This window comes from Equus przewalskii, chromosome 20 (assembly GCF_037783145.1).
Source record: "Equus przewalskii isolate Varuska chromosome 20, EquPr2, whole genome shotgun sequence".
Classification (NCBI taxonomy): domain Eukaryota; kingdom Metazoa; phylum Chordata; class Mammalia; order Perissodactyla; family Equidae; genus Equus; species Equus przewalskii.
In genome coordinates, this window is record NC_091850.1 from 1,506,943 (window position 1) to 1,519,813 (window position 12,871).

The 12,871-nt window shown below is 59.0% G+C and overlaps 1 protein-coding gene across 2 annotated transcripts in view; it reads left to right on the forward strand.

The window, feature by feature from the left end:
* Positions 1–12,105, forward strand: part of AP1M1 (adaptor related protein complex 1 subunit mu 1) — a 29,677-nt gene extending 17,572 nt beyond the window's left edge. For both annotated transcript variants that reach the window (XM_070586435.1, XM_070586436.1), the window contains exons 6-12: positions 2,981–3,107; positions 4,130–4,272; positions 4,771–4,842; positions 5,514–5,672; positions 10,290–10,415; positions 11,018–11,093; positions 11,202–12,105. In XM_070586435.1, the coding sequence (XP_070442536.1) occupies positions 2,981–3,107; positions 4,130–4,272; positions 4,771–4,842; positions 5,514–5,672; positions 10,290–10,415; positions 11,018–11,093; positions 11,202–11,224 (726 nt within the window). In that variant the 3' untranslated portion in view covers positions 11,225–12,105. The remainder of the gene's footprint in view (positions 1–2,980; positions 3,108–4,129; positions 4,273–4,770; positions 4,843–5,513; positions 5,673–10,289; positions 10,416–11,017; positions 11,094–11,201) is intronic.
* Positions 12,106–12,871: the final 766 nt, after the last annotated feature.

Here is a 12,871-nt window from a genome sequence, read left to right on the forward strand (position 1 = left end):
AAGCAGAGCACACGAACTTAACCACTTAGCCACGGGGCTGGCCCCTGAGTATCAGTTTTTAAAGGCTTCCTGTCATTTGCTATTTGAGTCTATCGCGCGTGTGCACTGTCCAGTGGTCAGGCTGGGACTAGGCAGTTTGGTTGTCCAGGTCTTTGGCATGCTAATTAGGACCATGCCTTGCACGCCCCCTTCTAGAGAGCTCTGGAGACGTGAACAGCGTCATGGGGTTGCTTTCCTGAGCTCCTCACTCTCTGCTCTCTTCCTAGTGCTTTCTGGCTGCCTGGGGCTTCCCTTTTTGGTTCTGCAGACAAAAACTTGTGGCTCTAGAGCCCCAGTTTGTTGTGCATGTCTGCAGTTGGCCCCGAATCCTGGGTTTGCCCCACCCTCTCTAAACAGCAGCTAAATGGCTTGGGGCCTGGGATTTGAGAGAACAGAAAAGGGGGGAAACGGGGGGTTTCCGTACTCCCTCTGAGCCACAGGAGTTCCCCTTCTGGCCCCGGAGCCAGAGCTAGAGGCTTCCACGAGCTCTGTCTGCACCCAGGTGTCACTTCCACTTCCAGGTTTCCTCTGCTCTTCCACGGAGTGGGGGAGGGGAGGGGCGCTGCTCGTTTCGCAGGCTCTGCCCGGACCCACCTGCTGCACTTTCCAGAGTCTCCCCACAGTTGCCCGTGTGTCCTTCCCAGGTTTTGTGGCTGTAGTCAGTGGCAGAGAAAGGGTGACGCAAGCCAGCTGCGTCTCACCTGCGGGCTGCCTGTCTCCACATGGGACAGTACCTCCTCCCACTGTTTGGGCTGAGCCGATCCCATCATGTGGGTCACTTATGCGGGCCTGTTTCTGACCATTAGAGACGGGACAGAAATGCGTGTGCCTCCTCCTCAGGTGCACACTTTGGGCTTCCCGCTTCCCTGGGCAAGGCTTCTGGAGGGCTGAGTCTGCAGACGTGGAGCTGCTGAGCAGCCATGCTTTCCACCAAGACTCCCAGTGGACTTCATGGAAACGCGTCAGCCTTCTTACTCTTGGGGCTGTGGGACAAGGCAGTGGCCTCACTGGCTCCCTCCTGCCTGAGGACCTCTGCCCGGACTGTTTGCTGAGCCAGCACACGGCTCAGGTGCCCTGGGGTGGGAGAGCAAATCCAAGGGAGCCACTTAGAACAGCTGTGTGGGAAAGCGCTGGGCCTGCAGGGCTGTCCCGGCCACAGTGCGTCCCTGCGCCTGGCTCTGCCCAGGGACCCGCGTTCCTCTGTACACGGGGCAGCGCGCAGTGGGTGTAGACACCCCAGGCATGTTAGAACCTTCCCAAGTCAGATTGCAGAGCTGGCAGCTGCTAGAGTCCACATCGGGCTCCAAATTCTGGAAATCCAGCTGTAGAGGTGTACCCAAGCAGCCGGTCCCTCCCTCCCTCAGCCAGTATCTCTGCCGACCCCACCCTGGGGAACCCCCTGGCTCTGGGCCGCCGTTCACACCGCAGCTGGGGAGGCCAGCCCCGTCCTGGTGGCTGCCCATGGGGCCAAGATTAGCCTTGTGGGCTGCATGGCTTTTCTGCTCCACTTCCTGGGCCTTCCTTCCCAGCGTTCTTGACCTCATGTGTTTAGTGACAGAGGTCTGTGCCATCCCAACTCCCCAACGGTGAGACAGCCCCAGAGAATGGGATCTGGAGGTGGTCACAGTTCAGGAGTGCAGAGGACCAGCAGGGTAGGGCTGGCGGGGGTGGCAGCCAGAACCGGGCCAGGGCCCACGGCTGCACCGGCTCACTGAGTGCTGCTGCCCCTGGGCTGGACCCAACGGCAAGCAGCCTGGCATAGCCCCTCCCCAGAGGGGCCTGGAGGCGGAGGGACACGCAGACAGTGCTGGCGAGAGGCAGAAGAGGAGGCAGCAGCTGTGTACCGTGGGGGCAGGGAGCTGCCTGCTGGGGTGAGGACAGCGAGGACCATTGTGGCCAGAGCACATATAGCGACCCTGGGAGGCGATGAGCCAGACCCTGCAGGCCCTTCCGTCCTGTTTCCTGCCTTTCTGGGGCCGCCATCGGGTTCTCCACTGCCCCCAAGGCAAAGGGCTTTTCATGCACATGGGGCTTTCTAGACACCTGGGTTAGACCCTGCAGAAGTCAGAGGCTCAGCCTCCATCGTGTGAGCATGGCTGGCGCCTGTGAGGAGTGACCTGTGTGGTCCCAGGGCCTCTGGGTTTGCAGCCCTTGGTCTCGCTTGCTGGCATGGCTGTGGCCTTGTGCAGAGTGGCGCTGTAGAGTAGTGGTCAGGGCTGCGACCCAGCACCTCTGCCCACTGCTCCGTGCCTCATCTCAGAAGTGGGCCCGAGGAGAGGCACTCCAGCAGCCTGGCTCCCTCAGGACAGGCTCAGGCGGCCCAGAGGTCTGCTGTGATTTTCATCGCATTCTCAGATGCCTCCGGCTTGCAGGGAGTCACAGGGTCTCCCAGTCACAGCCCCCGCGGGCTGGCACGGAGCCACCTGGGCAGTGCTGGCTGCTGGGCTGCGTCTGCTAAAGTGCCTTGTTGCTTTGGGTCTGTGCTTATCAGATGTCAGGGCAGCCCTGGGGAGCAGGGACAGCTCCGGGCACAGGAGGCTCCGTCTGTGACAAGCCTGAAGGTTTGGACAGACAGAGATCTTGAGAAAAGTGAGTCTGGCCTGCTCCAGAGAGCCCCGGGGCGGTGGGTGAGCATGCAGATGAGCTGCAGGGTTTGCCCCGTCATCGTAGGGGCTCCTCAGAGGGAGCGGAGCCTGCGAGAGAGCCCTGAAGTGGACGGCCAGGCCTAGGTCACCAGGCCCAGCCATGACGGAGGGGCCCATGCGGCCTGAGGCCTAGAGGGGCCCACGAGTGTCTGCCCCGCTGGCTTGCCCCTCCCTCTCCAGCCAGGGGCTGGTGAGCAGGGCGTCCAGGATGGAGGTGGCTGGGAGGTCTTACAGCATGCTGGGGGACAGTAGCTGGGAGGCAGGGCCGCCTCTCACGCCCACCCTGCCACCCCCAGGTCAGTGCCAACGGCAATGTCCTGCGCAGCGAGATCGTGGGCTCCATCAAGATGCGGGTGTTCCTCTCGGGCATGCCCGAGCTGCGCCTGGGCCTCAACGACAAGGTCCTCTTTGACAACACAGGCCGTGAGTACCCCCACCCACCTTGTCCCAGGCCCAGTCAGAGCTGGGGGAGTGTTCACCTGCATGGGGCGCAGGCCGAGCTGCGGCACTTGGGTGAGAAACATTGTCACGTGGTTCACGAGATGCCGTGAAAAGGAATAAATGAACACCTGGATGGGGAGGGCCTGGGATGGTGAACACCCTAAGGTCAAGTCCCCTCGACGGCCTGGCTGAGCGCGTGGAGGGTTGCAACTGGTCCTCCACCCACTACCCCCTGCACGTGGGACGGCTCAGGGTCAGCCTCGCTCCCTCCCCGCGGGCCACTGCTGCCCTCGCCTCGGGCCCTGGGTCTGGCCTATCTGAAGGCCACACGCAGTGCTGCAGCTCCAGTCCCCAGGCCTGGTGCGGCACTTCCTATAGTGGGACAGGGTCAGGGCGGCCTCGGGGGCTCAGAGTTGCTGGGGCTGCACGTTTGCAACCTGGACCACCTGGCCCCTGGCCCACCACAGGCCCTGCAGTGGGGAGCAGTGGCCTCAACTGTCATAGTTATGTCCACAAGGGCCATAGTGAGGGCTTTTCAGGCAGTAGCCATCAGGGTGGCTCCCCTCCCAGGGCTAGGCCTGGCCTGTGTGGCCCTCTGTGGGGTGGGAAACAAGACAGGACCCCAGGACCCTCAGAGAGCTCTAAGCCATCGTTACGCATCCCCAGCCGGGTCTCTTAGTCATTCAGCAAACATGTCCCAAACCGCAGCCCTGGCTGGGCCCTGGGCTGGCTGCTGGGGATTCAGAGTGCACCAGCCTGACCAGCCCTGCCCTCAGCACATGCCCAGTGTCAGGACGTAACAGGGCCTCCAGAGGAGAGGAGGGCCAGGGCAGGTTGTCCTGTGACCTGGCCCCCTTAGTGTCCCTGGTCCAAGATGCTGTCACAGATTTGGGGGGCAGGACAGCTCTGCTCTGGCAGAGGTGGACCCACGGCAGTGGGAGTGTGGCTGAGAGAGTGACCCTAGGGCCTAAGGTCCATCCCACCCTCAACCCGCCTCCCCTCAGGTGGCAAAAGCAAGTCAGTGGAGCTGGAGGATGTGAAGTTCCACCAGTGCGTGCGGCTCTCACGCTTTGAGAATGACCGGACCATCTCCTTCATCCCACCCGACGGCGAGTTCGAGCTCATGTCCTACCGCCTCAACACCCACGTGAGTGCGCCAGCCGCCGGCTGCCAGGGCCCTGGCCCCGCCCCTCCCTGGCTGGGTCTCCCCCAGCAGGTGCCTGGGAGGCTCCCAGCCACTGCCCGTTCCTCCCTGGTGGCACAGCCCCTGCCCAGGGGCGTCAGTCCACGCGGAGACGCCAGGGCGGGCACAGCTCCCATGGCTGCCCGGGCTCCGAGGAGCCTGTGTCTCACAGGCTGGGGCTCCCGACCCGCTGAGGGGCCATACCCCCATGGCACCCCTGCGCCTCTCCCGGGCAGCCGCAGCAGAGCAGCCTGGCACAGGTTTCTGCATTTTCACAGAGGCCCTCGGGCTCTGTGCTCTCACCTGTGCCAGCGTTGCTGTGGACTCCTCCAAGAGCCCCTGCAGCAGTGGGCTGGGCCGACAGCCAGGCAAATGGTCTTGTGCCCGAGGCCTCAGCTTACCCTCTGTGAAACAGGGCTTTGTAAGATGAGCAGGTCTGAGCCACCCGCACTGCCCTGACAGGTCAAGCCCTTGATATGGATCGAGTCCGTGATTGAGAAGCATTCCCACAGCCGCATCGAGTACATGATCAAGGTGCGCATGTCCTGCACAGCGTCAGCCTGGAGGCAGGGGGGCGGGCACAGGGTGACATGGGTGGCCCCGTGGGCAAGGGCATTCCTTTGTCTCTGGCCTGTCCAGGGCCTTTGGTGCAGGCTCCTAACCCAGGTCTGGGGCCGGGGGGCTCTGAGACCCCTGTCCTAGGGAATGAGGGCCATGGCTCTCATCCGTGCCGCCTCTCTGTGAGCTCGGACGCAAGAGTAGGCCCAGGGCACAGAGAGGAGACACACTGCTCAGGTCCTGGCTGCGGCCATGTGACAGCAGCCTGTGGCCAGATGTCCAGGAAGGCTGCTGCCTGCAGGGGTAGCACTCCTGCCACTCCGTGACCCCGTCTAGCCCAGGCCAGCCCTGGTGACACAGACATTGTCCCAGGAGGCCAGGGCTTAGCCGGAGGGAGGGGTGGGAGCTCCGAAGGCTGAGGAGACAGGAGGGCAGAGACTGAGCTTCCAGAGTCGGGCATTGGGAGAATCTCAGAGAGCAGAGAGGGTGTGGGCAGTGCCTGGAGAACTGAGGGCCAGCTGGGTGGCGGAGGGGGTCCCACAGGCCAGGCCGAGGATGCCTGTGGCCCTGTGGGGGCCGGCTAGCTGAGGGCTGGGCTGTTTCACCCTCGCCCTGCACAATCTTGGCTGCATTGGCCTCGTCTCCAGGCCAAGAGCCAGTTCAAGAGGCGATCGACGGCCAACAACGTGGAGATCCACATCCCTGTGCCCAATGATGCCGACTCGCCCAAGTTCAAGACCACGGTGGGGAGCGTCAAGTGGGTCCCTGAGAACAGTGAGATCGTGTGGTCCATCAAGTCCTTCCCGGTGAGCACCCTTCTCGGTGGGGAGCCCCCTCCACACTCCCGTCCACACCCACCTGCTCCCTGTGCCCGTCACAGCACAGCACCCTGGCTACTGTGGGTCCCCCCAAGCCTCGAGATGGGGCATAGGGCCAGGATCCCTGCCTGGGGCTCCCAGGAGGGTGGACGGAGAGCTGAGGAGCTGGCCAGGCACAGAGGGGAAGCCCGAGCCCCCTGGGAGAGTGGAGGCTGGCTCTGGCCTCGAGGGCCCCCCTCTGCCTTCCTCTTGTTTGTGACCCCGCCCGTCCTCAGCGTCAGGGCAGCGCCCCTTCCTCCCTCCCCTCTCTCACACTCTGGTTCAGAACTCAGCTTCCCTCAGGGGAACAGGCTGCCTTGAGTTCAGAGCACCCCGGGTTCCAGATCCAGCGCCAGCGCCAGGGACATGGAGCGCCGCACCCTGTGCCCGCTCTGCCCCAGCCGCCTGGCTTGCATTGTGGGTTTTGAGTGCTTGAGTCTGCATTTGCAGGAGCAGTGCCCGGTGAGACGAGAAGGCAGTGTGAGCCCCCGTTGCCACTTTCTCATTATACACGAGAGGGGACCCCTGTGCTGATGTCTGAGGGCCGTTTGCATTTCTTTCTCTAGAGACGTTAGTTGCTGTCCCTTGCTCATTTTTCTGTCAGGTTTGGTCATTTTCTTCTTTGTTTCCCAGAGCTTTTTATATATGGGCAGGATTAGTACTTTGCCTTTGATGTAAGTTGCAAATGGTTTTCTTCAGTTTGATGTTTGTCTTTTGACCTTGCTTATGGTGTTTTTTGCTGTGTAACTTTTTTTGAGTGCTTCTTTGTTTTATCATTGTTGTTTAACATAGTCAAATTTCTCATCTTTTCCTTTTAGTGTGTCTGGATTTTAAGTCATACTTTGAAAGGCTTCCGTGTTCCCCATCATAAAGCAATTCACCCAGGTTTGCTTCCAGAGCCTGTACAATGGCGATTTCACCTTAGGTTTCAGGTCCTTTCAGAGCACAGTCTGGTAAACAGGGTCGAATTTTGTCTTTTTCCAAGTGACCATCCAATTTCCTAACATTTACTAAAGAGTCCCTCTCTCCCCCGGTGGTTTGAAATGCACGTTGAGCAGTTGTCAGACTTTCCTGTGGCATCAGGTCTGTTCCTAAATGTCCTCCCGTCTGTCTGCCCTTGCAGCAAAGCCGCGTTGTAACTCGGGGCTTCATTCTCTGTTTCAGTGTCTGTAGGGCCAGCCCTGCCCCACTGCTTGTCTGTTTTCTGGCGATTCTTCTTGTTTCGTTTTCATCATGAAGTTAGAGTCAGTCTGTCTACACTAAATGTACGCGTAGTTGGGGAGAGTTTACAAAGGTCGGGAGGCTGTTATCCTGTCCAGTCGCTTTGCCCTGGCTCGCCTTTGTGCCTCTGGGGAATGTCTTAACGTTAACCTCGTCTATCTCATATCAGCTTTCTCCTGGTTTAAAAAAGTACTTTTATTGAAGGATAACATGCAGAAAAGTGCAGAAATGAAATGTGAACAACTCGGTGAGTTCCTGTGAGTGCTCACGCCCGTGTGTCTGCAGTCGGCGAGGACCGTGGGGGCCCTCCCCCAGCCCCCAGGGCTCGTCCCCAGTTTGGCACATGTCTCATTAAATTTTTCGGTCAATGTTTGGGTAAATGGGGTCTTCTCTTCCACTGTATCTTCTACCAGGTCGCTACTGTTTCTATGGTAATCTTATGTCCTAGGACCTTACTGAATTTTTTGTTTGTGGTAGTTTTTCTTTCGATTCTCATGGATTTTTAGATATTCTTTCACATCCTTCGCAGCCAAATGCAGTTTTCCCTTTTCCACTCTTGTTCCTGGGCGTCTCATGGCTTCTGGAGTCTCATTACTTCTCACTGCTCCAGCTGCTGTCTCGGGGCCTGTACGGGGTGGTGGGGAGCGTGGCCTCCTGGCCTGGCCCTGCTGGGGTTCCTCCCAGTGCAGGGCTGCTGGGCCGTGGGCTCCCTCCAGTCCCACTGGGTAACAGATTGAGCCAGGCGCCTCTTCAGTGTCTCTCTGAGTTCAGACGTATTAACGGTGGGTCTCGGACCATCCGTGCCTTCTGGTCAGCTCCCCCTGATGGTGGTCTATTCTCTTTGTAATGGGCCACCAAGTTCTGTTGGTTAACGTTATATGTAGGATTTTTACATTGGTATTCATAACTGAGATGAGTTTTTTTGGTATAGTCTCTATCAAGTAACAGTGTTATACCTGTTGCGTGATTTTTTCGTCTCCTTTTCCCTGCTGCAGAGCAGTTTAAGTAGGCTTGAGGTCATCTGGTCTTGAGAGGGTTGGTGGAATTTGGCTGTTTGACCTCCTGCGTCTCTGCTGCTTTCTCTCTCTTCTGGAAATTAGGCCGTTTAGATTTCCATTTCTGTTGGAGTCAGTTTGGGTAAATTATATTTCCTACAGAGTTATCCATCCTAACCAGGTTTTCAAATTTGTCTACACAGAGTTGTAAAAACTGGTCTTTTTGTCCTTCTCTGATGACAATTACTTCTCTCTCATTATTTATTTGGCTTATTTGTGCCTTCTTTTTTTCTTGATAAGGTTACCTAGTGGTTTGTCTATTTTTTTTTCCAGATTTGCTTTTTAATTGATTGGTTGTATTATTTTCCCATTTTCTAAATCTTTAATTTTAATTTCTTAGTCTTTTGTTTGTTCTAATTCTAATTTTTCAGGTTAGATTTTTTAAATCGATTATTTTGTTTTTAAATTTATGTTGATATAAATATTTAAGCCACAGATGTCCTCTGAGCCCTACCTTAGCTGTATAACCTGTGGATTCTGACATATATTTGATATCCTTATTATCTAAAAATTCTGTGATCAAATACAGAGTTGGTTAGATTTTTTTAATTTCCTGATGGAAAGACCTCTGTTTTCCATCTTTTCCTCACTACGGATTCAGAGCACTCTGGCCAGAGAATGTTACTCATGCTGTTTCTGCTTTTAGGATTTATTGAAGTGTTTGTTGTGTGCTCACATGAGGTCAGAGTTTGTGGATATCCCATTTGCACTTGTGAAGAAGATAAGGCCTCTGTCCTTGGGCAGAGAATGTGACATGTGCGCCCATGAGGTCCCCCACGATGCTGTGACCACATCCCTGGCAGGGGCTGGGTCAGCTCTGCCTTCCTCCAGCTCCCTTCACCTGGCCAGGAGCATCTGCCTGGTGGGCGTTGCTGCCCGTCATCTGCTGCAGACTCGTACTGCAGCGGCGTGGCTGTGGCCTGTGCCCTTTGCGCCTGTCCTTCTTGCCCTGCCTTCTCCTGATGACAGCAGCCCCGGCTGTTTGTTTGCCCTTGGTGAACACGCCTTCTCCTGTGCCTCCTGCTGGTTTGGCCTTTCTCACTCTCCTCCCGTGGCGTAGCGTGGGGTTTGGTCTTTGAGCCATCCTCTAAGTCTCTCTCTACCATTAACAGCAGAATTAAACCCATTTCCATTGAGCTGACCCACGCAAGGTGGGTGTCCCGACCCCTGCACCCCGGGAGGGCCTCCCTGCGTGCTCTTCGGCTTTGATTTTCCCCTCCATCTTCACAAGGCTCAGGTGTCCGGTCTGGTTATTGTTTCATACACAGGCTGGTGGAGCCGATCTGATTCCTTTGCCACCTGCTCTGTCTGCTGCTGAGACCACGTTATTCCCCCTCGTTGTCCCAGAGTCTTTGCTCAGCACCTGTCACTTGCTCAGCACCTGTCACTCGCTCAGGCAGAGTCCCGCTCGCGCTGGCCTTGGTAGCGACAAGCAGAGACTGACGGCTCGCTCCGTCCCCGGGAGGGGAGCTCGAGGCTGCGCTGGCCTGCGAGGACAGCCCCTGCTCTGGGCAGAAGCAGCCCCAGTCGGTGGGCCGCCACTCCTGCTGCCAGAGCCCTTCAGGTCAAAGACCGTGACGCCCCGGGGCTGACCACGCCTGTGCTCCCCTCTGCTCCAGGCAGCATGTGCTGGGCACTGAGATGCCCTCCCCCTCCTGGCCCAGTCTCGGGTTCCTTCATTCCTAGCCCTGCTCTGAACCTGTCTCTAGAGTCATTGCTCAGCTTCCGGGGCCAGAGCCACCCCCTCACCTACCCTTTGGAGCAGACTTGTCAGTCAGCCGCCAGCATGGCCTCTTGCTTGAGCTGCCTCTCACTGGTCACTGTTCTGCATTGTGACATTCCCCTCTTTCACATACCGCCCTGACGCTGGGCATGTGGGGATGTCCACCTGGACTCAGGCCTGGCGGGCGGGGGACCCTTGTCCTGCGCAGCCTGCACCTGTCGGTACGCGCTCTCCCTCTCTCTTCCTCCTTCTCCAGGCCCATAGCCTCTTTTCCCTGAAGCAAGTAGTCTTGTCTGTCTGGGAGCTTGTGAAACTTTCTCTTGATCCTTAGAATTCGCCGATTTTCCCCGGCAGGGCCTGGGATCTGATCTGCCCGGCAGGGCTGCTGGGGAGTCTGTGAGGCCTGGAGGATAAGTGTGTTAGGGGAGCCGAGTGCCGGGTGACCACCGGCCACTCAGGCAGGGGCTCGGTGGCCAGGCTAGCAGCCCAGCATTCTCCAGGGGCAGCTCTTGGCCAAGCTGGGCTGGGCCTTCGCCTGACGGTCTCCCCCCTCATCTGCAATCCCAGGGCGGCAAGGAGTACCTGATGCGGGCCCACTTCGGCCTGCCCAGCGTGGAGGCAGAGGACAAGGAAGGCAAGCCCCCGATCAGCGTCAAGTTTGAGATCCCCTACTTCACTACCTCTGGCATCCAGGTACGTGCAGCCAGGGCGGCCGGGCCCACCACAGACGTGGACAGGCCCCCTGGGCCCCACAGGGACCCGGGTGGGGTCCAGGCTCAGGGTTGCAGGTGACAGACGTCAGTGCAGCCAGCTTAGACAGGGGTGCTAGCTGGCTTCTGGCAAGGCCTCCAGTGCTGCCCTGACTCTGCCCGTCTCCACACGTGGCCCAGCCCTGGCAGAAAGAGGCCCGCGTCGTCTGCTGAGAGCTGACCCTGTGCTTCTGCTCTCAGCTCAGGGACACACTTGGCCCCGAAGCTGGAGTCTGAGCCTCTAATGGCCACAGACTTGCCAGGATGGGGCGCATCCTCCTGGCACCTGCGTGTGAGGAAAGCCTGCAAGGGGAGCCCTGGGCCTCACCCGGGGACCTGCTCGGGGCGTGCCTGCGCACATCCTGCCTCTGCGCCACTTCTCGCAGAAGTGCTCCACCTCCCCCAGCCTCAGATGAGGCCCGTCGCCCCTCCTTCACCCCCTGCGGCCTGTGCTCGCTCACTACTCGTCACAGCCCTGGGGGAAGGATGGGGGGGGGCGGGGAGGGGAGCAGGTGCGTGCTCAGGGCCCTGGTCCCTGTGTCCCAGGTGCGCTACCTGAAGATCATCGAGAAGAGTGGCTACCAGGCCCTGCCATGGGTCCGTTACATCACTCAGAACGGAGGTGCGTGTGGCCCGCCCTGGGGCGGGGGGCTCTGAGAGGGTCAGGGTGGTGCTCAGAGAGTGGCCCCAAGGGCAGGGCAGACACAGAGGCGTCCCTCCCTCGTCCTAGATTACCAGCTCCGGACCCAGTGAGCGGCCGCGGCAGCCACGCCCTCGCTGGCGCTGGGCTCCTGGCGGCAGCACCAGGAGGAAGCACCTGCCAAGCCTGCCACAAGGAGGGGGCGCCCTGGACACCAGCCACCCTCCCAGCCACGCCTGGGACCCTTCCTTCTCCAGGCACACCTGCTCTACTGTCGCCACTCTCGTCTCTGATGTCCTTTCTCCCACAAGAGGCTTGTCTGTGAGAAGTCTTGTCTCTTTGTCCCCTGAGTCAGTTTGGGGGAAAGGAAGTAAAATCTTCCCCTCCAGAGATCAAACACAGCCTTCTGTGCTGTCTAGCTCCCAGACACCAAAAAGATCAGAAACGCTCGCCAGACCGCTGGCTGCACGCGGCTCCTGCCCGGCTCGCAGGGCCACCGTTTTGTTCCCGTCCTGTTGGACGTTGTAGGTTTCTGGCTGTTCCTAGATGTCTTGTTCATTTGTTGATGTTTACGTGTACCTCTCTGTCCGTGCCCCTCGGCCCCTCGCCTGAAGTCCTCGGGCAGCACTTAGCGATGACAGGGCCTCCCACCTCCTCACTGGCCTCCCAGCGAGAACCAACACTGAGTCGCCCTCCCACCTCGGGCCGGAACCTGGCACTTTCGTCGGCAGCTGCAGCTTCTGGCTGCTTTTTTGGAGGTTCTTGGCCTGGACCCATGGGCTTCGAGGGAGGTGCCTTCCCAGGGGCCAGCCCGTGCCATGCCATACTGTCACTCAGCCACATCAGTGTTTGTCCCACCAAGGGAGGTGGGGTCCAGCGAGGGCCGCTGGCCTTGGAGGGTGGGGGCATGGGTCACCCACATCTGTGCTTGGTCACCCGCCTCCTTGTCTGTGTTCGTGTCGTGGTCACATTAAATTCCATCAGTTAAACATGAGGCCTGCCTTGCCTCTGATGCGCCGTGGTACTGGCTCTTCCTGAGTGACCAGGGACAGGCGTAGACCTCCCCTGGGTTCGTCACCAACCTGCCATGTGGCCTACATGCTGTCACCAGCTTCTGGTACCTCTGCCTCCCCAGGTGAAGACGGGAACAAGCCATCAGTGGGAGGAGGGAGCCAGTGCACTGGGTCACAGGGCTGCCCCTCCTGAGGGGCCACACAGAGGAGAGCACCCAGCAGATTCTTCCCCTCTCACCCTAGGTGACTGTCGCCACCCCCATCCCTCAAGTCACCAACAGCCTAGCCCTGGCCCTCCCTGACCCAGTGGCCTTCCTCAGATTCCGGTCCTCATACTGGCAGCCTCAGCATCCCCTTTGAGCTCACCAGAAATGCAGGTTCACAGGCCCACCTGCCAAGGCAGAATCTCTGGGGATGGGGCCCAGAAGACTGGTTGGGGCTCTGCTGGTAATGCGTACATGCCCTGGAGTTTGAGAACCACTGCCTGGGCCACAGAGGTCAGGTGGGCACCTGACCATGGTGAGCGCATGGGCAGGCGGGCCTCATCTTCCCACTGCAGGCAGCTGTACTCCCACCCCTGCCCCTCCAATGCTGAGGCCCTGCCTGCACCCCCCTACCTCTCAGGGCTCCCTCTTCCCTCTCCTGTATCACCAAGCTCCCCCCATAGGTCCAGTGGGCATCGGCCAAGTGGAATCTTGACCTTCCACCTGCATGAAGTAAGGGATGCTGCCCCAGCCCAGGGCTCAT